This window comes from Equus przewalskii, chromosome 8 (genome assembly GCF_037783145.1).
Source record: "Equus przewalskii isolate Varuska chromosome 8, EquPr2, whole genome shotgun sequence".
Lineage (NCBI taxonomy): Eukaryota > Metazoa > Chordata > Mammalia > Perissodactyla > Equidae > Equus > Equus przewalskii.
The window spans coordinates 18,450,538-18,476,467 of NC_091838.1; the positions used below are offsets into that span (position 1 = coordinate 18,450,538).

General features: G+C 35.4%; 1 protein-coding gene across 13 annotated transcripts in view; it reads right to left on the reverse strand.

The window, feature by feature from the left end:
* Positions 1–25,930, reverse strand: part of SGK3 (serum/glucocorticoid regulated kinase family member 3) — a 119,511-nt gene that overhangs the window by 8,501 nt on the left and 85,080 nt on the right. For 7 of the 13 annotated variants that reach the window (XM_070631548.1, XM_070631550.1, XM_070631549.1 and 4 more), the window contains 10 exons: positions 22,410–22,497; positions 17,610–17,659; positions 15,100–15,157; positions 10,388–10,471; positions 10,147–10,278; positions 6,297–6,409; positions 6,170–6,206; positions 5,474–5,560; positions 3,332–3,427; positions 1,213–1,368 (listed from right to left, as the gene is read on the reverse strand). In XM_070631548.1, the coding sequence (XP_070487649.1) occupies positions 1,213–1,368; positions 3,332–3,427; positions 5,474–5,560; positions 6,170–6,206; positions 6,297–6,409; positions 10,147–10,278; positions 10,388–10,471; positions 15,100–15,157; positions 17,610–17,659; positions 22,410–22,497 (901 nt within the window). Of the gene's footprint in view, positions 1–1,212; positions 1,369–3,331; positions 3,428–5,473; positions 5,561–6,169; positions 6,207–6,296; positions 6,410–10,146; positions 10,279–10,387; positions 10,472–15,099; positions 15,158–16,779; positions 16,819–17,609; positions 17,660–22,409; positions 22,498–25,930 lie in introns of all 13 variants that reach the window. The other 6 variants (XM_070631542.1, XM_070631544.1, XM_070631543.1 and 3 more) reach the window with 1 other exon arrangement.

Below are 25,930 nucleotides of genomic sequence, written 5' to 3' on the forward strand. Positions count from 1 at the left end.
GAGAGGGTCTGAAATAGTTAAGACAGAGTAGGAGAGTACGATGGAGAAAGAAACACAGGCGCATTGCCAGGCAGTGGTGGAGCAGAGAGGAGGTTAACGACCATGACTCCGCAGTGCTTCCAATATGCCCAGCTGTGCGACTTTCTTCAGCACTGTTCAGCAGCCCAGAAGATAATTCCGGTCATCCAGTGTTGTGATTTCCGCCAGTGAATTCATAAAAGGACCCAGGGGCAAGGAGGTGTGAAGTATTAGCAAGACTGACTGAAACAACGGACTACGGAATCCAAGCTGGATAGAAAACACGACAGAACTACCTGCTGAACTGGGGAGCGTGGGAGGGGAAAGGCACTAGCAACACGTTTATTATCCACAGCTGAAGTTCAAGATTGATAAATAGCCCACCAAAATTTCCAAGAAATTTAAAAGTTCATGTTCCTCAACAGTTTGTGAATTTACTGACACACTAATATAACCTTGGTAACTACACTAGCAATTTAAATACTCTGACTTAAAAAAACCCCAAACAAACCTGCAGATTCCATAACTATCTCAAGGGGGTGTGACCAAATTCTCACAAAAAAGTTATTAATGTTAGTTCAAGGCAAAAGGCATTTCTCATGCAGTAAGGAGGCACTTAATAAATTCTTACTAGGTAAAATGATTTAAAAGTTTAGGTAATCAGGGGCCAGCCTGGTGGCACAGTGGTTAAGTTTGAGAGTTCTGCTCCAGCAGCCCAGGGTTCGCCATCTGGATCCCAGGTGCAGACCTATACACTAGTCATCAAGTCATGCTGTGGTGCCCTCCCACATACAAAGCAGAGGAAGACTGGCATGGATGTTAGTTCTGGGACAATCTTCCTCACCAAAAAACAAAAAAGTTTAAGTAATCCAAAAATGTATACAACACATTTCTTAAAAAGGGAGGGGAGGGAAAATTCTTATAAATAATAGGATATGAAAGCTGGATGTGGGGGATGAAGAGAAGAGGATCAAATTGTTATGAAGATCAAATGGAAAAATGCATGTGCACATGCCTTAAACACTATACAGTTTTATACAAACTGGTGAAAATTGATGAGACAAGCATGCTTCTTTTTCATGGTGCTATTCTTTAAGAGATGTATTCATCCCATTAAATATCACATAAAACAAGGATTTCTCTTCAAATTTTAAATAAGTTTAAATATAGCTGGACTGGGAAAGATATACATACAAAGTCTTCTTTGGCACCGAGTCGATTTTGCCTGTCCTTTTCTAGAAGTTCTTCCAGAATGGACCAGGCTGTGAGGCTCACTCCTGGCCTCAAATTTAGGGGCTTGTGAAGAATATTGTCATACATTTCAGCAACATCTCGGCAATAAAAAGGAGGCTAAGAAAAAAAAGCAAAACAAAGTTAGTGCTAACTGACCTATGCCAAAATGTTTGGGTTAAAACAGTTGGCTTTGGCCTTGATCTACAGGGAGCAGGCTGGGTCCAGACAACTGCACAAATACACAGGCCTCTTTGGGTGTGGGGACATCTGCAGTGTTGCCTCTTGATGCGAAGAGATTCTAAAACCCAGCACACTGAAGACCTTAATACATGTTCATTGAATGAATTAGGGCCAGTCTGTTCAATAACACTTTGCAGACAGGTGTAAATAGTATAAAACTTGTGACAGTATCTATTTTGGAGAAAACCACCACCAACCCCATCATAGGCATAATCATAGAATTATTTGACACAAAAATCCAACACAGATCAAACATTAAATAATTTGCTGAGACTTGGGGATAAATTAATTAAAACACGGATTTCTAGTAGCAACGGAAATGTGAAGACAGTGCTCCTTCCTCAGTGCCTAAGGCAGTGACCGCATTACATGTGTACTCTGCAGAATTGAGATTCCATTGTCACAGCCCAAAGACCTGAGGTACAGCTTCAACATGAGAATTAGCCAGTTAATCATCTAGTTATAAGTTTTAAAGTAAAAATAACTTTTAAAGTTAAGGGAGTTACAGGTTTGTCACTTTTCTGTCTTTTTTACAGGAAAGAAAAAACTTTTACTTCTTAAAATCTAATTTTATTTTTAAACAGTTAATGTAAGTGTCATTAATGAAGCCTATGTTTCAAATGTTCCCTTTTGAATCAACTGCATTTTATATACAATAATAATATTTTATACTTTCATAGTCCTCTAAAGAAATTCAAAGGGTTTGAAAATATCAGGATGGCAAATATCCAGCACTTAAAGAACGTAAGGTAAAGTGGCTGCCAGGTGTTGTAAGTCACCAGCATAACCAGACAACTAGATCTTTTTACAAGTGGATCTTGGTCAAGGGCAGAGAAGAGGCAGTGTTGGCATGGCAGGAATCTATCATTCAAACTTAACAACATGAGACAAATGCTGTAAAATGTACATGTGTTGAATTTCATAGAGAGCTCCCCGTTTTCAGGAAAAAGGAAAATACAAAACAAAAAGCAGAACAAAAAAAAAACCCCCAGGCTGCAGCTCAGGTCTCAGCTAACGTGGTACCCAGCTCAGTGGGGCAGCAGCAGGAGGTGTGAGGGCGTCATGCCAGCACAAGGCTGCTGACACTCATGGGACCACAAACAGTCTGGAAATTATTCCAAGGATTTCAAAAAGCTTAACGAAAAACATATATTATTCCTATAAGAATATGTAAGCTAATTAAAACATTGAAATTGTTTGCTTTTGGCCAGAATGATATTAACTCAATGTAGGAAAACAACTTCACTCGCTTATCAGCTCTGGCTGGCCTTATGTGTGTTCAACTAATAAAAACTGATACATCGTATACATCATTATTCAATGAAATCCTCAAGACATGGTGTTCATGGTGAAGGGAACAGAGGATCCCAGTGATGGAATAAGTGGAACACCAATGTATTAATTAAGGCCTATAAAAATAAAATACAAGGCAAAAACCAAAGGGCATTATTTTCTGATAAATACAAAAATCTTTTTTCTTTCCACCTTTTTGAAATTAGGCAGAAAGATGATTGGAGTAAACTGAATGAAAGTGAACAATGTCCATGTTACAAGCAGATGTCCATTTCTAAAAAATGTGAGTGGGATGAGAACACCTGAAGTAGCGATTAGTATGAAAGAGAAATAATTATATTAAAAAACTAGTAACAAAATAAAAAGCTTTTCTTTTTGTGCATATCCCTAACATGGTTTTGGATTCATTTAACCAGCTTACTCCTGATCTGTTAGTGTTATCTAAGTGTCCACAAGATTATTAACAGAGAGAGAGAGAGAGAGAAGAGAGAACACTCAAATCAATTATAATATATTGGAGTAATAATGAAAGAGTAGAAGTACATACCAATCCATACAGCATTTCATACAGAACGGCACCAAGGCACCACCAATCTACAGTATTGTCATAGGGCTGTTTTCTGATTACCTCAGGTGCAAGGTACTACAGAAGAGATTAAATATTAGAGCAACTCCATAAACAACTCAAGACAAAATTTAGAAATAATTGAGAAATTCAACAAATTTTAGGTGTTATTATTACACTAAAAATATTATCTAGATTTTCAATCGGTCGGGTATTTTCATCCTATACCAGCTCCTGGTTTATAGGCAGTGGAACTCTTCAGAATCAACTAGAATAATTTTCAAAATAAACATACTCAAGCATTTCTCCCAGAAACTGTGATGCAGTTAAGACAAAGAGAAGAGGGTAGCAAATGGAGAATCTGTAATACTAAGCAGGTAAAGCAGGTATTTTGGAGAAGTCTTTCATAAGATTAATTTTGGTCATTATTCAAAACTGTTTCTCTTGAAGAAAGAATTCTTAATGTGACAATTGTAATTCATTCTTTTTCTTTTTAAAAGTGAAAGAAAAAAGAATGAATTGCATTATTTGAGAATTACAATAGCAATTCTCTAACATTATTTAGAAAAGTTGTATAACCTTTAGATGGCTATTTATATTTTAATTTGTAAAAAATTCAAATTTAACAAAATTTCACACATATAAGAGGTGAATTTGAATTTTAGATTCCAAAATCTATATTTCCTCTTCCTATACGAAATATATATAAGAAATAAGTTCTTGTTAAGCTTTTATGTGTGATCCAAAAAATGGCAAAATAAATAAAAAGGGTTTAATAATTTCTGATCACATTTAGATTTAAATGACCGAAAAAACTTGTATTCCCTTTCTAAAAACTACAGGACTTAAGAAAGATTTTGTTAACTATGAAATCAATATATATTCAATAAAAAATGTTTCTTCATACACAAACCAAAACAGAAAGGTTACAAACATATACAAAAGCTAGGGTTAGATTAGAGAAAGAAAGAAAAAATACATTTCCAAGCAAATAATTGCTATTTCATGATATTTGCAATTACTCCATGACGATGATGAAATAGTACCTGGCACCTAAGATTACTACAAATACATTAAAATTAGGACAGTTTAAAATTATTAAACTAAACACGTGTGTGTGTGTGAAGTGAGAATAACAAGGCTTTAACATAAATTGTAAGGATTTTACCATTGTCTCAAACAGAAAGCTAACAAGACTAGAGAATGGGATGTTCTGGTTAATAAATTCGGACTTGTGATTTTTCTCCCCCTACATCCCTTACTTTATTTTCTTGTTAAATAAACACAATTTTATTCTAAAATATTTTTTTAGCCACTCAGAAAAATAGAAAAGTAAAATGGAAAACAATAAATCTTCCACCTAAATATAGGCAATGTTAATATTTTGCCACATATGCTTTAACTTATATTTTTAAAAGAATAGTTTTATTACAATATTCACATAGCATGCAATTTATCCATTTAAAGTGTACAATTAAATGGCTGTTAATACAGTCACAGAGTTGTACAAATATTACCACAATTAATTTTAGGACATTTTCATCACTGATTTTGTGATTTTTGTTTTAAAGGATTAGAAATATAATCAAATGCTTAAAGTAGTCTAAGGTAATTTTTTTGTTTGTTTTTGAGGAAGATTAGCCCTGAGCTAACTACTGCCAATCCTCCTCTTTTTGCTGAGGAAGACTGGCCCTGAGCTAACATCCATGCCCATCTTCCTCTACTTTCTATGTGGGACGCCTACCACAGCATAGCTTTCGCCAAGCAGTGCCATGTCCGCACCAGGGATCCGAACTGGTGAACCCCGGGCCGCCAAGAAGCAGAACGTGTGAACTCAACTGCCGTGCCACCAGGACAGGCCCTAAGGCAAACTTTTAACATTAAAAACAAATAAGCATAGCTTATCTTTGCTGGGTTATCTGTGGCATCTCATACTCAGTTAAAAATAACTATCAATAAACTTTAAATGTTCAGAAAGAATAATTAACAGATATTTTAGCTGCCTTGAAGCTGAAACAATTTTTATTCAACTTTTCTGATTTCAAATTTTGTGTATGCAATTTGTGATTCATTTTTGCATTTTATACATGATTATATGAATGATAAATAAGACATATTTCTTACCTCTGGTGTCCCACAAAATGTTGTTGTGGTGTCAGAAATAGCAATTCCTTCTTTACAAAGCCCAAAATCTGTTAAGACAACATGTCCCTGACAAAGATAGGGGCATAGGATAAAACAATGCATGGACATAAATTGATAATTTTTAAAACCATTCTATTTTGAAATAATTATAGACCCACAAGAAATTGCAAAAACAGTACATAGAGTTCCACATACCCCTCACCCAGCTTCCCCCAATGCTGACATGTGATAATCTGTAGTACAATATCAAAATCAGGAAACTAACACTGATACAACACTGTTAACTAGACTGCCAACCCTATTAAGTTTTCACTATTTTTTACATGCATGCATTTGTCCTTGTATACGTATGTGCAGTTCTATGCAATAGAAACATGCAGATTCATGTAACTACCACCACAGTCAAGACAGAGAAGTGTTCATCATCCCACAGGAACAAAGGAACTCCCTCATGCTGTCCCTTTATCTTAGCACCCCCCTATTCCCTCAGTCCCTGTCCCCTTGTAACCACTGATCTGTTCTCCATCTCATTATCCATCTCTATGGTTCTGTCACTTCGAGAATGCCATACAAATGGAATCACACAGTTTGGAGTCTTTGAGGCTGACTTTTTTCCACTAAGCATAACAACAACAAAAATGGAGAACTAGTAGATTTTTAAAACACACTACTTACTACTGAATCCAAAAGAATATTTTCTGGTTTCAAGTCTCTATCAAATCAAAAGGAAAAAAAAAGCAAAACTGAGTATCAGCTGAAATAATAAAAAGACAAATTTGCAAGTAATGTTTTAAAAATTTACCTGTACACTATTTTGATGGAGTGCAAGTAACCCAATGCACTGGCAATTTCAGCAGCATAAAACCTAGCTCTTTGTTCAGGAAAGGACCGTTCTCTTTGTAAGTGAAAAAACAGCTGTAAAATGGAGAAAAAAAAATGCACATTAAGATCATTCACACAGAAAGTGAAACAAATATATTCTATAAACACAAAAATAGGATTTGTTGTTACTTTGAACGTGAGATAAAAATGTGCCAAAGCACAGAACTGTAACTCTCCCTTGTCTGTGTCCCCCACCTAGCAATCCTTCTCTCCCTTCAACCAGGTGTCTGTGTGTACTCATGTTAACTTACTCATCTTCCATTACTCCTCAACCCTCAAGGTGACAGTGTCCTCACCAGTCCAGGCAAATGCTCTGGAAAAGCTTTATTGATGAAGACCAATGATCTTGACACTGCCAGTCATTATCTTACTGGACCTTTTTTGACTGTTCCTTCATTTGGGAAAAAACCCACTATTCATTGATTGGAAACTAGTGCCTGGCAGACCAAAGACAACCCACAGATATAAGCTGTTTGAGCCAAACACTATTTTTAGAAAAATCTAAATTAATTGGTAACTTTTAAGAACTGGGAATTTTTTTTAAATTTATAGTTTGGGATTCCTATGAAAGAAAAGGAAAAAAGGGAAGCTCTGCACCATGAGGCCTAAATTTCACTGTGGTAGCAACTAGCTGGAGCTGAGTGGCAGCTGGCCTCTCCAGTTCATTTCTTACACTTCCTAATTCTTATTTCTTACCTGCCTGACCTGCCTGGGTGAAGTCTGCTGTAGGTCCTTGCTTTAGGGACCTTGGCTTCTAAGACAATAATATCTCCTTGTGTTTCCTTCAACCTTGGAGAGTTCCATCTCTGCTCCTTTCTGGCCCCTTATGCTGCAGGGATAACAGGGTTTCTGTCCTCAGTTTCCCCACTGTTATTCTTTCTCTGAATACTCTGCCCAGGTAACCTAATCCATTCCAAGGATTTTAACCACCACCTTATGTTGACGTCTCTCATGTGGACAACCCCAGCCCAGACCTCTGCTTGGAGCCTCTCCTGCAAAGACCTGATGCCTGCTGCTCTTTCTTGAATATTTCACAAGCCAACAAATTCAACTTGGCTAAACGAGGTCTTCTCTTACCCACTTAACTGCTGCTGTCTTCTCTCCTGTAATATCACTTTCTAGCCAGCCCCCTAAGCCACAGGCGGCAACAAAGTACAGGGGAAAGAGTCAGGTTTTAAAGCTGATCGGACTTAGGTTCAAATCCTGGTTCTTCCCTTTTTATGTGCAATTCATTTAATTCCTCTGATTTTCAAAGATTGCCCAAAAAAATTTCTTAACCTCTTCTGCAAGGTGATGGTGAAGATGAGTTATAACAGACTCGGACAGAGCAGATAAATGGGGACAGACCTGGGGTTCCCCTGTACTGCTCCTTTATCCTCAGCCCCTGCATCCAACCATGAATCAATTCTTCTGTTTTTATCTTTTAATTATTTCTGGAATACTCCCTCTTTTTTACTCCTACCACTGCTTTTATTATTTGAAGTCTACACTACCGTGATATTCTGTTTATTGATCTCCTGATCACATCTGTCCCAACATAATACGACTAAAGAAAACTACCCCAAATTAAAATCTGACCATGTCACTAATAATAACTAACAGTGAGTGCTTACTAAACCAAAGGCACTAAGCTAAGGACTTTATATGCTTGTATCATTTAATCCATACAACTATTCTGAGGTAGGAAATTAATGAGGAAGTTGAGGCTCAAAAGGGCTTGCTTATATGCCCAGTATCATAACACTTATTTGTTTATACTCTACCTGGCTCCAAAACACATCTGAAGTAGTAATACAAAGATAAATACCATTTCAAGGTCAAGATGTAAGTGTGAACACTGGGGAGAAACAATAGTAATAATAACAAGAAGCAGCACATGATGAAATTCTCCTCCTGCCTCTCTTTCTGTCCTTCTTCCTCATCTATTCCTCTTCTATCTATTGCCCCATTCAACGCCTCATCCAACCACTCCAACACTTTATTACATTTTCTTTTTTTCCACTATCTTAGCCAAAAGTCAAGCCCGCCTCTTTACACCTTTGCCGCTCAGTTTATGAGCAGTCACTGTGTAAAAAGGGCTCAGAAGCAAAGTCCTAAAACAGCATGAAGAAAGCTCAGATAAAGCAGGAAACGTGAAGGAGCCCATCATCTGCAGTTAGATGTCCTCCATGACATTTCAATAAACACATGGGGTGGTACTTAAGAATGGGCTTTGCATTCGGGATGTCTGGGTTAAATCCAGGGCCTGATACTTTCTTAACGTCACAAAGTGACTTAACCTCTCTGAGCCTTAGTTTCCTTATCTATAAAATGGGCATAAGAGTATTTAACTTAAAGAGTTGTCATCACAACTCTTAACTGAAATAATGCATGTAAAACAATTACAAATTGGCAGGCCTTCAATAAATTCTCACTATATGTTAGCACTCACACACACACAAAATAAAATGACGACCTTCAAGGTGGGAACAATGTGGGGTCATCTAACATCCCTGAATCAGGGTGCCTGAGTGATTCATAATCTTGCTTTTACACTGAGGAGCCTTAAGGCATTTTTGTCCTAGATGTAGGGGGTTGAATAATGATTCTTCATACGACCTTCCCCTCAAATAACCTAGGTATATCTGGTCGTCTTTCAGGTTTGCAGAATAGAAATTGATTTCTTTTAGCTCCTTCATTCTATAGTTAAGTGTGCTACAGTAAGCTTCTTTTCCTTTCCCTCTGCTCTGGGATTAGGGGATGGAAGATCTCTTTGTAAGGATATGACAATATTTATCAGTTAAAATAATTTTTAGATATTCACAGGTGAGAGACCAAACAAATCAGAAAGGTGAGGACTGAGAAGCAGAGGGACATGGGGTGGGCAGCTGCCCAGCTCCTGGAATCAGACTGCCTGAGTTCCATTCCAGGTTCCAACACTTACTAACCACACGACTTGAGCAAGTTACCCTTTCTCTGTGTCTCAGTTTGTTTGCCTTATATAAAAGGAAGATAAAATAACACCTACAAAGAGCCAGAGTGTTGGGCACATAAGTATACTTGACAGATGTTAGCTATCACTGTAATTATCATCATAATAGCAGCATTTCTCACAATGTATTTCAACATCCCTCTGATTCAGAGTTTTAGGGAATATTATTAATAGATTTGGTTCAAATGAAAAAAAGGGGACTGTATGGTAAAAGAAATTTCCTTTAAGAACTCCTGGCTTTGTTTAAGGCAGAACTTCTCAAAGTCTTTAACATGCTGAAACGTACTGTGAATCACCAAGAAACACACTGTTAATCACCAAGGGGATACAAAACGAAACATTTTCCAAACTGACTTCACCACAGAACCCTTTATTAGAGGATCACCTCATCTGATTAATAGTTTGCACGTTTTAGAAAATGACAGGCCAGAGTAATATTTATCTGCCACTATTGAAATGATAATGATCTAAGTTACAAATCTTGTTTTATTCTCATGTTTCAGTATATTATTCTTGCTATATTGCTCAGTGACAAAACTACCCATGACAGCTGTAGTTTCATACCAGGGTTCATTTGTGAACCTTTCCACCTACACCATAAGCTGTTTAAGAGAAGAGCTTTGCATCCCACTTCTCCACATCCTGTATTGTGCTTAGCAGCCAGCACCTGAAATACTGCTACTCAACAAATAGCTGTTGATGCTGGACTGTCCTTCCAAAACTTACAAGGAAAGAAAAACTTTGACTTTATTCTATTTTTTCTAAACATTATCAATGTTAGAAAACTAATAAAACTTACCTCCCCTCCATTAACAAAATCCAGAACAAAATAAAGCTTTTCAGTTGTTTGGAAAGAATAATGTAATCCAACCAAAAACGGATGTTTCACATTTTTCAAGAGCACATTACGTTCAGCCATAATATGTTTTTGCTGTAAAAAAAAAAAAAAAAGGTAAAGGATTAACTTGCATTATACACCAGAAAACAATCCTGTTAACTAAGAAAACGGGTTTAGGAGAAACAAAGCTATTTTATTTTACCTCTTTTCTGTTGAGAACTACTTTTTTCTGTAATACTTTGACAGCATAAAATTTTCCATCCAATTTCCGTTTAGCAAGAAGAACCTGTTGCAGTTAAAGATTGTGCATACTGTTAGAAATTTCAATATTTTGATAGGAATAACTCACTTGTCATTAAATCAATACTTAAATTTTGTAAAAAGAACATCCACGAGAAACCCAGATAATAAGATGTCTTTGTTTTGAAAACTGAAAACTACTGAATTTATTTCTATAATTCCTCTTTTCCTTAAATGTTTTTTTTAATTTTTTAAATTTATTTTTTCTTTATTTTATTTTTTATTGAGGTTATGCTAGTTTACAAGCTTGTGAAATTTCAGTTGTACATTATTGTTTGTCAGTCATGTAGGTACACCACTCCACCCTTCGTGCCACCCCCCAGCCCCCCCGTAACCACTAATCTGTTCTCTTTGTCCACGTGTTCATCTTCCCCTTATGAGTGGAGTCAGACAGAGATTGTCTTTCTCTATCTGGCTTATTCCTTAAATGTTTTAATAAAACAAAAAAGAATGTTGATCATTTGAATAGCCAGGCACCATTTATTTGCTGCTGAATGTCCTGATGTTTGAGATTTTTACTAAATTTAAGTGCCAAAATCTATACTGCCTGAGAACTTTGTGCATGTATGTGTGCGCGTGCGCCAGCCCTGAGTCCTAAAGAGTGTCCTTAGAAAATACTGAAGCTATAAACTTCATAGCCACATTAAAAAAGGAGAAGGAAATGGTTTTTAGGTGATCAAAATGCATTTTTGTCTTAGCATTTAGGTTTCCCTTATAGGTTTCAAATTCAGAAGAGTTCAGAGGAAGAAGCACCATGCACAGCTAAGTTTCTATAATGGGCTGGGTTGCACGTACTTCCAAGGATCTGGCTCCAGCAAAAGGCAAACACCTTCAAGGTTTTGCAAATAATTTTAAGACATTTAAGATACTCCACAAGTTGTCTAACTATTAAATGATACATTCCAAAGCCTTTTGAGACGATCTGACACAGCAACTAACGACACTGTTGGCCTTACTTAACAGTACCTCTGTGGTCTTCCTCACCAAAACCTATAACCCCCGTCTAATCATGAGAAAAACATCAAATTCCAATAGAGGGACAACTTACAATGTACCTAACCAGTACTTCTCAAAACCATCAAGGTCTTCAAAAACAAGGCAAGTATGAGAAACTGTCACAGCTAAGAGGAGCTTAAAGAGACATGACAACTAAATGTACTAAATGTAATGTGCTATTGTGGATGACATCTTGGAGCAGAAAAAGGACATTAGATAAAAACTAAGGAAATCTAAGTAAACAATGGACTTTAGTGAATAATAATATATCAATATTGGTTTATCAATGGGAACAATACTAACTAATCAATGGGAACCATACTAACGTAATATGTTAATAACAGGGCAAACTGTGTGTGGAGTAGGGATGGTTTGGGAATTCTATGAACTTTCTGTATTTTCTCTTTACTCAATTTTTCTGTAAATCTAAAACTATTCTAAAATATAAAGTCTATTAGAAAACTGTTTGTTATTCATAAAGATAGAGTCAAAACATCTTCAGGGTGAAAATATCCTGTGTTCAACTGTTGGAATTTTTCTCATTTCCCATTCTTTTGTTCTCTACAATATTTGACTCTGTTGAACATTCTTTCTTTCTTATATTCTTCCTTTTCTCAACACCTCCCACCTGCCTGACATTTCCTTCTCTATTTTGATTGGTTCGTCTCCAAGTACATTCTGAGAAAATAATTCAGAGAACGTGGCAATTAGGAGGTCCTGATTTCCTCCAAGCAGGCATTTTTTTCCAGTAGATTGGTAGATTTGGAGAACAGGCAGATAGACGGTCAAGAAACAAATGGAAAGTGGAACCAGAACCACTTACTGGAGAAGGGTTTAGAATAAATGTTAGAGTGCCATTATTTATTTTAGTTTACATACATACTTTCCTAAAGATTTTATTTTTCCTTGTTCTCCCCAAAGCCCCCCGGTACATAGTTGTATATTTTTAGTTGTGGGTCCTTCTAGTTGTGCCATGTGGGACGCCACCTCAGCATGGCTTGATGAGCGGTGCCATGTCTGCACCCAGGATCCGAACCGGCGAAGTCATGGGCCACTGAAGCGGAGTGCGAAAACTTAACCACTCGGCCACAGGGCCGGCCCCTAGTTTACATACATATTTTTTTATTTTTCAAATACATTGTGAATTTGCATTTGTTTGCTTTTCCTTCTTTTTGTGTCCTGCTTTTCTTTGTTTTATTGCACTTGATTGGTTTCTAACCATTTTGCAAGATTTTTAAATTTTATTAAATATAACATAAATATAGAATAACTCAGAAATCATCACAGCTCAGTAAGTTACATAATGAACACATTATGTTACCACTATCCAGGTCAAAAAAATAAAACACTGTCAGTAGCCTAAGGCCCCCCTTTTGCCCTATTCCAGAAACTACTCATCCCCATCTTCCTCAGAGGTAACCACTATCTCAACTTGCAATTATACAGGTAAGTTCTGCCTTTTTTTGAATTTTATGCAATTAGAATCACATAGATAAAGTTGTCTCTGTCTGACTTCTTTCACTCTAAATTATGTAACACACATTCATGTTGTGGCACATACTACAGTTTTCATATTTTTACTGCTGTGCAGAATACTGCATTACACAATTTAACCCACTCTTTTGTTGACAGACATTTAGACTGTTTATGAATAAGGATGCTATGAACATTCTGGCACATGCCTTTCCTAGTGTGTACGTGCATGTGTTTCTGTTGGATATTTATTAGGTAGGAGTAGAACCAGCGTACTACAGGTAATGCATATATTCAACTTCAATAATTAACACCAGTTTTCAACAGCATAGAAAACAAAACACATAGGAATAAATTTAAGATGTGTAAAAATTCTAAATGAACAATATAAAACATTATTGAGAAAAATTAAAGATGAACAAAATTAACAAAGAGATATAATACCATGGTCAAGGATTGGAAGACTCAATAATGTAAAGATAATTCTCCTCAATTTATCTACAGATTCAATGCAATCTCAATCAAAATCCAACAAAATCTTGTGGAAATTGACAAGCTAATTCTAAAATTTATATAAATATGCAAAGAATAGCCTCTTGAAGAAGAACAAGGAGGGAGGACTTATTTTGTTGGACATCAAGCTACATTTCTCAAGACATTGTGGTATTGGTGCAAGGTTAGACAAATAGATTAATGAAAAACATAAAATCTAGAAAAAGATTTATAAAACATAAAATCTGGAAGCAGATCCACGCATATACGGACACTGGATATATGATGAAGGTTACTCTGCAGATCAGTGGGGAAAGAATAGTCTTTTCAATAAATTTTGTGGGATCAGTTGGGTACCCACAGGGAAAAAAAATGAACTGTGACCCTCTATCTTATATTATATGCAAGAACCAATTCCTGGTAGAATCTAGCTAAACAAGAAGTTTCCAAAAGATAATGCTTTTTGTTTTTAATGACAGATTATCTCTAACATCCCAACAGACTATGAGCATTCTGACAGCAGGGCCCATTTTGAACTTTCTATAGCCCAGCATGTAGCAGGTGGTCAATATATATATTTGCTGAGTTAATAAACACACATGGGTTTAATTGCATGGTCATAGTTTCTAGAATCTAGGGAACTCAGAAAACAAACTAGAGATACCGAAAGCTACGAATATAGCAAACTATAATTAAACACATATATATTTATTTTTATTACAAACAGAAGTATAATGCAAAAAACACAAATATATTAGGGGCTGGCCCCGTGGCCGAGTGGTTAAGTTCGCGAGCTCCGCTGCAGGCGGCCCAGTGTTTCGTTAGTTCGAATCCTGGGCGCGGACATGGCACTGCTCATCAGACCACACTGAGGCAGCGTCCCACATGCCACAACTGGAAGAACCCACAACGAAGAATACACAACTATGTACCAGGGGGCTTTGGGGAGAAAAAGGAAAAAACAAAATCTTTAAAAAAAAAAAAAAAAAACACACACAAATATATTTGATTTTTCTGATTACTCCATCTATGACACTTCTGACTTCCTTGGTACAGCTACATTGTCAAGTTATGTGATTTCTCTGACATTCACTGTATCAGAAGCAGGGTCTCTACACAGCCCTTTCTTTCCCCAACTGCTGTTTACACGGCTGCCCATCTTTGTCTTTCTGGCTTCAGCTTAAATAGCACCTCTTCGAAGAAGCCATCCTTGACCAACTTAGCTAAGAAGGGATTTTTCTCCCACTGTCTATTGTCCTCTGTCACTTCACTCTATTCTTTGTTTCTTTCACAGTTCCATTACTATTTGCAATTATTTATCTGACTGCATACTTCTAACTGACTATTTCCCCCACAACACTGGAAGCATCACAAAGGTAGTATCCATGTCAGTTTTGTTCAATATTATCTAACCAAGGCCCAGAATGACACTTGGCACATAGGAAGTCTCATGGAATACTTGTCAAACAAACGAATTCATGTTAGAATTTGAGTAGATGCCTTATCTCCCTAATTATTCTGTCAGTACTCTGAAGGTAGGAAAGCTTCTTAACTCCGACTCCTGCATACCAACAAGCTCTGTGGCCTTCTATATATAAAGCATGCATTCCTGAAGTACTTACTTATCGAATGAGAAAACAAAAACACTCTTACCTTGCCAAAGCTGCCTTTTCCAATAACTTTTAAGAAGTCAAAGTCCGTTGGTTTAGCACTGAAATAAATGAACAATGACAACAATCAGCTTCCTAGAAATTGGAAAGATGTTAACTTTTAAACATTTCTTAGCACCTCACTCTTTAATAAGTAAATGTTGGGTACAAACACTTCAGTATGATGACTCCAGCTTTCACACTATATCTCATCTCATCTTTAATATAATATAGGTAATAACAAATAGTAATAATATCTACTTTCTGATTAGATAAGACATTTTATAACTTTGTTTAAACCTTGCTAAGTTCTCTTTAAGGGGGACTTCAGTAATAGCCCAGTTGGGAGAAAAGGGCATATATATTTCTATCGTTTTGAACTTAATGTAGCTTCTATCTAAACCAATTTTATTATAATACCACAAACCTCACCAAGGCTGTTAATGAGGAAACTAAATAACTACATAAATTAGTGATATATTACGAGAACTATCTAGTCTGGTAATTCTTCTGAAAAGGAAGTTACTAATTAGAACACCTAGTAAAGTCACTAAGAAAAATTTATGATCAAGAAAAGTCAACACAGTGTTTTGCATATGTATCACTTATCGTACATTACAGATAAAAGATCTCCCTGCTTATTCTCACAGGCGGTAATGTAGGAAAGCCAGGAGCAGAGAAGCCAGAGGGAATACTAAGATTGTCATTTTATTTGTATTAACCTAGCAGGTAAAAACAGCATTGGCCGTATGTAGGCAAAAGCATAGGGCAGCAGAAAGTAGCGCTTAAGCATCCAGAAGAGCTGTTTCCTTCAGCACAGTCTCAATTTCTAGCTTGCAATAGGGAGAGGGGAATGACTCCATTCAGATTTTAAATGTCCTTCAATTCATTATTGAAAGAAATAACCAGTTCAGACATAAGAGCAACACCAAGTCTAGGTTAAATAATAACAGGTAAAGATTAGGGAGATAAATACTTAACTAAAGTTAAATATTTTTCTTCTTCAAGAACCTGCTCTTTGGACTAGCTATTTTATTCTCTAATGGTATGCTGAGATACCAAAATAATTTTTTAAACAAATGTAATAGTGAAAAAACAAGCAAATCTCTCAAAAACACTAACTGAAGCCAGACCCAAGGCCCCAATTTAGCTAATGATTCCTAAACTGAAAGCAAATTTCTGCTTTTGTGCTGCCTGACCAACTCAAAGCTATGATGACAGAAAAGAATGCTCAAAACCAAACCTTCTCTTCCAGTTACCAGCCCACTTCTTTGCTTTCCTTTGCAGCGAAACTCCTCAAGTAAGTTGTCTGAACTCATTGTCTATACCTGCTGTCCTCTCTTCGAACCTTTTCCTAAACCCTTTCTCTCTTGAACTCCTTCCTATCAGCGTCTTTGTACCCATCACCTCATTGAACCTGCTCATGAAGGTCATCAATGACTTATCAAATACAGTGGTCAATTCTCAGTCTTCACCTTACTTGCCCTGTCAGCGACACTGAGTTAATTACTCCCTCCTCCAGACACTTCCTTCACCTGATTTTGTGACACCACATTCCGAGTTTTCCTCCTATCTTACTAACTACTCTTTCTGTAGTCTCCTTTTCTGGTTCCTCCTTGACCTCACTATAATGCTGAAGTGTCCCAGGACCCAATCCTTGGGCCATTTATCTGTCTATACTCACTCTTTAAGTGGACCAAAACGGTGAGGGAAGCATAGTGTCCTGGGATAAAAGATAAAATACTTTAGAATTAATCCAGTAAGGCTGCAAGGATAATTAAAAGTAAGGAGGGCAACACTACAGTCCTCCTCTAACCATGGCACATCACTAATCTGTTGGCACTCCTCAAACTGAGGCAAGACGTGGTCTTGGAATTCTTCTTTGTATTCAGTGTTCTAGGCATGCACTTCCCATGAATTGCTGGAGTTGACACTCAAGATGAAGTCTGTATTTGCCACTCCCAGTGTTCCTCAAAATGTTTTTCACCCGGGGTCAAATAAATATGGGACTATGGGAGGAACTGGATAACGAAAATTTAATAGTCATTAATAAGTTAATGTCCATAATGACTTCTGTGGAACAAGATGGCTAACAACTAGGGTTGCCCAACGACACTGAGCACCAGGAGAACATCAATGAGGCCTGCTGAGATGAGGCCTCCTTTGTCAGAGGACCTCCCAGGACTTACAGTTATCAGGGAAATATGGTCCAGTGATTTTACACACACACACACATGCACACACATACACACACATCCCAGAGAAGGGACAAAGGCAAAATAGCAAAACCCAATCAACAGTCTGTGGATTAAAAACTTCTCAGAGCTCTACCAGGGCAAAGCAAAGCTAGAGTAGTAAAGCAGGCAAGCATAGGACAGTACTGCATTCACTGCAACTATGGTTGTATTTCACAGGCTTCCAGTTAAACTGGTCTAATTATGTTTATCTGCATATTCACAAAAAAGATTTTCCTAAAATTTAGTTAAAGGACTGTTTGAAACAAATTAAACCTACTGAGGATTTCCAGATGGTCCCAGATTGATGTTCTGTGAGGTAGAGTGTAACTGTTGGGATGAGAAAAAAAACAGTAACATTTTTATTGGAGCTTCAAAGGTTATCAGTCAATGAATGTTTTTCAAATAAAATATACATAATGTACCACAGATATTTGATGTATTGCCATGTTAAAGAAGTCTGAAGTCCTAATTCTTAAAAAATGTATAGACTTTTCAGGAAACATATGTAATCAACATAAACAATCATTTTTATGATAAGTTTCAAGAGCAGTTTTAAGGAAAAAGCTAAGGCACAAATCAAGCTCAAAGTTGGCAAAGGAATGAAGCAAACTGTGGCAAGCTCCTAGGAAGACGTGGGTATTGAAAACAAAATTTAAGAGGAATCATTTTTACATTTAAAAAATGGTTAAAAGTGGCATTTGTTTTTCAAATTTTGAAATTATAGCTTATTAAAGATAGGAAATGATAATATGATGATGATAAAGACTGCAAATGCTGGATTGAAAGTTTTAAGCTGCTAGAGGTAAACTTACCTCTAAAGTGAATACATACAACCAAGAGTGCTTTTATTTCTAAGTCCACCGCTGTGTAGCATCAAAATTTTAGATAGGCTTTTCTCTTTGCAACAGTTATCATGGTAAATTTAATCCCTGCTATTAATTGAGAAGCAAATCACCTAGTATGCCATAAAGCAATCTGACTAATAAAAGATTCTAGTTCAGTAATAATTAGCTCGAAATTTAACTCAAAATCCTAAAAGATTGATCTCAAGATCCCGTGAGAGTGAGCACTTTCACAAAAGCCAGTGTAAATGAATTCTGCTTCACATAAATTCACTTTGAAATTCTTTACACAGAGAATTAAATCAGTTATACATGTCTCAAATGTGCTTACTTTTACTAGAACCTTATATAATTATATTTTATATAACCTAGCGATATGAAATAAGCGTTTAAAAATTTCTCTTTAAGTTAATCAGAACCAGCAAATTTTATCTAAATGATTTCTTACTAGAGATGTGTCACATATATATCCACTTAAATTCATTTGAAAATTATAGACCATCTCCAGAATACCAGCTATTTTTAAAAATAAAGAACAAAAGTCCTGAAGTATAATAATAAATTTCTTATGAGACACTGCCAACAACTTTTTAGTTACAAATCAAATTTATTTACTACTGATAACTTTACATGAAAAATCTTCATTTTCAATCCCCAGAAGACAGAAATATAAGGAGCCATAGGAGTTTAGCACAAGACAAAAAAAATGTATTCATACTCTCTTCATTAAATGAGATTTGCCCTGTTGTGGCATAATTTTAACAGGGAGTAATCCTTGCCCCCCAGTTTAATTGAGATATAATTGACATACAGCACTAGATAAGTTTAAGGTGTATGGCATAACGATTTGGCTTACATATATAGTGATTATGTTTAAATATTTTGTGTTCTATAGAATCTGATAACGTACTCCAAACTAAGCTGTAATTTCAATACACTTATTCTTTTAATCAATGTGCAGAGAACTGGATCACTTTCCTACTCAATGAACTTTTCTTATATAGAGGAGGGAAGTGAACTAAATAAGATTAAACAAGAACAATTTGTCCCCTAAATAACATTAATAAGTAGTAAGATTTTATTATTTGGCAATGATTTTCCTAATGGAGCACATTTCTGAAATAATATTGAAAATTACTGGGATATATAATTAGATAACACTTTCCTCTGGCTACTATTTTTAAAGATTACATCTAATCACTAAATTGAGGGTGAAGAATAAGATCTTAACAGAATGAACACTAATCAAGAGGGTAGGTTTCTAAACTTCTCTTGGTTTCTAGTTTTCTCTCTATAAACAAGGGGATCCAGATGCCTCTAAGATATTTTCTGACTATTAAATTCATTTAGTTATCCACTTAGAAGTCCTTAATAAATAGGTACAACTGTAAGATGAAGCATGGCTTTCTCTTTTTTGAAGAGATTCTTTTTATCAGTATTTTAAAAACTGTAAGAGATCCTAGTTCAAGTTTCAGATTTTATGTATATAAAAAGAAAAGAAAAAATTAGGAGCCAGCTCTGAGGGCCTAGTGGTTAAAGTTTGGCGCTCTGGGCTTCGGCAGCCTGGGTTCAGTTCCCAGGTGCAGAACCGCATCACTCCTGTCAGTAGCCATGCTGTGGCGGTGGCTCACATAGAAGAACTAGAAGGACTTACAATTAGAATATACAGCTAGGTCCTGGGCTTTGGAGAAGGGAGGAAGAAAAAGAGAGGAACACTGGCAACAGATGTTAGCCTAAGGTAAATTTTTCTCAGCAAAAAAAAAAAAAAAAAATAGATCTAAAATAAACAGTGGCAGAACAGGAGCCAGAACCCAGGAATCTCAGTCTGGTTCTTTCTTGAAAAACCCAGCTGTCTCCTATAGCAAGGCAAGACATTCTTTAAATGACCTAAACTTGCATACTCTCAAGAAGGATTAGCAAACAAAACATGGAAAACCATGGTTACATAGATTTTATTCTTTAAAACGTTTTTTGAATAGTTTCATCTTTTTTAAATTAAAAATATATACTCTTAGTTATAAAATATGGAAAGTATCAGGAAGAAGACGTTTTTAAAAATCCATAACCTTACTAACACATGATTTTTTAAATATTTAATTTCATAGTCTTTCCATAACTTCTAAAAACTGACTGTAATCACATTGTATGAACCTGCCTATAAAATTTTACACCGTTATTTAATAGTATGTCAAAACTTAAAATATTATCATCTTCAAAAATATTTTTTAAATGCACATTATTTAGGGATAAATGCTATTTGATGAATATTTAAGCTGACTTTAATTTTTCATTATAAATCATACTAAAATGAACACCTTTGTTTCCTTCCATATGAAGGATTATTTCATTTGTATCAACTCCTAAGTGACATGAATATTTTCATGTTTGATACATATTGCCAAATTGCTTTCCAATAGAGGTGCATACAGTTATGACGACATTACTAATGCCCAAGGGTGCCCACTGTACCTGACTTACCCTTATCAGTCCCACAGTATTTTATTTACTTTACATTTTTGTTAACTTGGTAGAGGAAAAAAAAATCTCCCATTTAAAAATTTCATTTGCTGGGGCTGGCCCAGGGGCTCAGCAGATAAGTGTGCACGTTCCGCTTTGGTGGCCTGGGGTTTGCCGGTTCGGATCCCAGGTGCGGATATGGCACCTCTTGACAAGCCATGCTGTGGCAGGCGTCCCACATACAAAGTAGAGGAAGATGGGCATGGATGTTAGATCAGGGCCAGTCTTCCTCAGCAATAAAGTGGAGGATTGGCAGCAGATGCTAGCTCAAGGCTAATCTTCCTCAAAAAAATAAAATAAAATAAAAAATAAATAAATAAAAATTTCATTTGCTATTGCTGTTGGCATCAAGGCTGAACAATCTCCCACATACTTGTTTACTAAGAGTATTTCTTCATGTCCTTTTCCTTTTATCTACTGGGGTCTTAAATATCATTATTTTCAGAAACCCACTGTATGAGCTTTTTACACAGATGTATTCCTTCTTATGCCTTATTTGTTACAAATGTTTTCCCAGCTTGTTGTTTCTCTTTTGACCAGTTACACAGATATAAAATAAAAATAAAATTTTACATTGTACTAGGAACAACTGTGTCACAGATGAAAAAGTTAAATCTGTTCTCTTAACTGAGAATCCCCTTGGGGCATTAGATAAAGAAACTCACTAGTTTCCAGTAGTCTCAAAAAAAGAATATGTCTATTTTCCAAATGAAGATTCTACCTGTGAAACAGTAATGTTCCAACTCACGATATTATCTTTTAATTCACAAAAAGAGAACTACGACAAAATTAAAAGACATTATCAAGACAAAAAGGTACTTCAACCCAACACCTCTGATTTTCATTTATGTATTTAACAAGAGTTACAATCAATTTTGAATTATAAAGGTACTACATTTATATAACATTTATAATTGTAATTGCTACTTAATAATCCTTTGAGTCAAACTACTGTAATTTAGCTATCACAGGTAACTTTCTAAAGTAAATGTTGAAAATATTTTCAGAATAAGGCACAAGCTTGTCATATTTATTTAACTGTTTCACAAATAATTTAAAAAAATAAAAATATCTTATTCTTTATTCAGAATGCATACTGATTATGTGTCTATAGCTCAGCAACAAAAGTTAGTTGATGTCAACTGGCACACGTGTATTGATCGCTCTGTGTATTAAAAACCTGACAACACAGAGAAAGAGGTATGTAATCCTTTCAAAGGATTGAAAGGCCTTTCCTGCTGGCCAAAATTCAAACAATAGTTTCAAGCAGGATGGTGATGGTGAAGGTATGTAATGATCAAAAGATAAGATGTAAAGTGAAGAGAGCAGAATACAAAACTGTATATACTATATAACCAAAATTAGATAATTAAAAAAATTCCTATATATTAAAAGAAGATTAGAAAGAAAATCACTAAAATGTTAAAAATTACTAGGTCTAGTTGGTGATAATACGGGTTATACTTCTTACTATTTTCAAAACTTGATTTAACTGACATGTATTACTTTTTATTATACAAAGAACTCATTCTATAAATTTATAAGAAAGAGTAATCAGTAAGAGGGATATGCATTTGTTTCTATGTATTCTACACAGTAGAAAATCTATAATGGATGAAATTACTTCATTTTAAGTAACGTTGTCCTAGAGTTGCCAATAATTTCATCTTTGGGGAATGGTATTTTTTTCTGTTAAAAAATACAATTCCTCTTACTACCTTCTGAGTACTTCTTTCATCCTCATCTTCAGATGGATCTGACTGATGCTTTGGACTGTCCATTTGAAGAAATGCTCTGACATCTGGACTAAAAACAAAAATTAACTTTATTATGACTTTGTATTTCTACAGCTCTTCTCCCTTTTAACACGAAAATAAAAGTAACTATAGTAGCATTTACAGTAAGAAAGCCAAACACAATCCATTAATATTCATTATTATAAAAAGAATAAGAAAACTAACAAAAAATATACAGAATCCAGAAGACAAATGGGCAAAGCTATAAACAGACAGTTCATAGAAGAAAAAACCCAAATGGTAAGGAAATTTATGAAGATGCCCCACTTCACTAATAATCAGAAAAATACAAATTAAAACAATAATGAGATCTACTTTATGTCCATTAATTGGCAAAAATTAGAAAGATAGGTAATACCAAAAGTTGGTAGGGATATAGGGAAAGGACACCCTCACGTATTACTGGTAAGAAGGTAAAATGAGGCAACTTTTCTGAAAAGCAATCTGGCAATATTTGGTGAAACTGTATGCATTTTCCCTAGGCGCAGAAATTTCAGTTCTGGGAATAAACCCCAGAAAAAATCATGTACAGGTTTAGTGAAAGACATGTAACTAGGATACTCATTGCAATATTCTCTGTAGTAGTGAATCAGAAGCAAACAGCCAGCTACCACTAGGGAAATGAGTAAGCAAGCTCTGGTACCTGCCTACAGAGAATACAGTCAGCAGTCAGAAACAAGGCACTAGAGCACAGTACTATTTATGTATATCTATCAAATACTCACAGATACAAAGCAACAGTCAATAAAGAGATATCCAAAGACATCTAACAAACATATTCAAATGGGTACCAACAACGGGGATGAAAAAACGGGGATGAAGAGAAAAAAATGGACTATTCATTTTAAATAGTTACAAATTTTTTTCTTGTGATGAGAACTTTTAAGACCTACTCTCTTAGCAACTTTCAAATATAAAGTATTATTAACTATAGTCACCATGCTGCACCTTACATCCCATCACTTCTTTATTTTATAACTGAAAGTTTATACCTTTTGATCCCCTTCACCCATTTCACCCACCACCCCTCCGGCAACTACCAATCTGTTCTCTGTATCTATTAACTCTTTTTTTCTTCCTCTTAGATTCCACATATAAGTGAGTTCATATGGTATTCATCTTTCTCTATTTAACTTATTTCACTTAGCATAATGCCCTAAATGTCCATCCATGTTGTCACAAATGACAAGATTTCCAAAATTGTTTTTAATAATTAAATACAAATAATATACACTCGTAAGAAATTCAGAAAGATGAAAAATAATTTTTAAAAAGGGAAGAGAGTGGTAGGAATGTAAAATGGTACAGCCACTGTGGAAAACAGTTTGGCAGTTCCTCGAAAAGTTAAACACTGAGTTAACATATAACGCAGCAATTCCATTCTCAAGTATATACCCAAAAATAAAAACATGTGTTCACATAAAAACTCATAACAAATGTTCATAGCAGCATTATTCATAATAACCAAAAAGTAGATACAACCCAAATGTCCACCAAATGATGAATGGACAAACAAAACGCGGCACATCCACAGAAGGAAATGCCATTCAGCCATGAAAAGGAATGAAGTACTGACACATGCTACAACATGGATGAATCTCAAAAACTCTATGCTAAGTGAACAAAGGAAGATGAAAAAGGTTACACATGTATGATTCCATTTATATGAAATGTCCAGAATAGGCAAATCCGGAGAGACAGAAAGTAGATTAGTGGCTGCCAAGGGTTGGGGGAAAGGGGAAATCTGAAAGTACAGTTTCTTTTTGGGGTGATGTTACTGTTAGATTAGACTTGGGGTGACAGAATAAGATACTGATGGTTATACAGCATTGTGACTATACTGAAAACCACTGAGCTGTTCACTTTAAAATATAGTTAAAATGATGAATTTTATGTAATATGAATTTCATCTCAAGACATTTTTTTAAAGGTAGGAGTGGCAATCTACAATCTTACAATACGGAGGCAACTACTACTAACACTTTGGCATATTTTATTTCAATCTTTTTCCCTGCACAGTTAAGATCATGCTATATTTAAAGTATTTTATTTTACTACTTCTCACTAAAAATTACATCATAAGCACTTCACCATGTTGCTAAAAATTCTTTGTAAACAATCACTTTTGATACACGTACGATGTTGTACAATAGTTCCACTAAAGGTTACTCAATGATTGTTTCACTTTAGGATATATAGATGGCTTCCAACTTTTTACTATGCAATTTTCACTACTATTTAAATAATGTTGCAATTGATAATCATCATGCATAACACTAGAACTGTACCTACGATAATCAGATTTTTAAAAATAAAATTATTTGGTCTGAATTATAAACCAATTTCAGGCTTTAAATACAGTTTCTTAAGCTAATTTCCAGAGAGGCTGTACCAATTTATACTCTCTTAGCAATATATGAACATCCTAAAGACTCTTTCCAGCCTTGGTTAGCATTAAATGTTACAGTTTACATTAGCATCTCTGATGATAAGTGAAAAATAGTACTTTAAAGAGAAGGTACTCAATTTTCTTAGTGATTAGTGAAATGCAAATTAAAACAATAAGATACCACTACCCACTCATCAGAACAGCTAAAATTGAAAAGATTAACAATACTAAATGTTGGTGAGGTCAGCAATGAGACCTCATATACTGATAGTGGAAGTGTAAATTGGTACAATCACTTTGGAAAACTATTTAGCATTAACCACTAAGGTTAAACATATACATACCCTACAACACAGAAATTCTACTCCATTATCCATCAGAAAATGGTTGCACATGCACACCAAAAGATATGTTAATCGCAACTTTATTCATTACAGCCAGAAAACGGAAACAACTCAAATGTCCATGATCAGCAGAATGGATAAACTGTGGTATATTCATACGATGGGATATTATACAGCAATGGAAACGAACAAACTACAGCTATATGCAACAACACAGATGACTCTCACATTGCTGAAAATAAGTCAGAAGAGAATATGTACTGTATGATTCCATTCATATAAAGTTCAAAAACAGGGCACATTAATCTACGCTGCTAAAAATCAAATGAGTAATTACCTTTGGGAAGGAGAGAAAGAAGAGTATTTGAAAGAGGCATGTGACGGGCTTCAAGGGGGGCTGCTAACGTCTGTTTCTTGGCCTGGGGGATGGCACCTCAGATGCATTCACTTTGTGGTAAGTCATTAAGCTGTACAGTCATGATTTGTGCTCTTTTCTGTATGTGTTATACTACAATAAAGCTAAAATAAGGTATTTTTGCTTCCATTTACATTTCTTAAATAGATAAGGAAATGTCAAGTTTCTCTAATTAATCAGTCATTTGTATCTTCTCTTTTGCAAACTGTTAATGTGCTTTGTCTTTTGGTGTCTTAAATGTGTATCATATGCATGAGTTCTTTCTACACTAAGTATATTTATCTGTTGTCCTCTA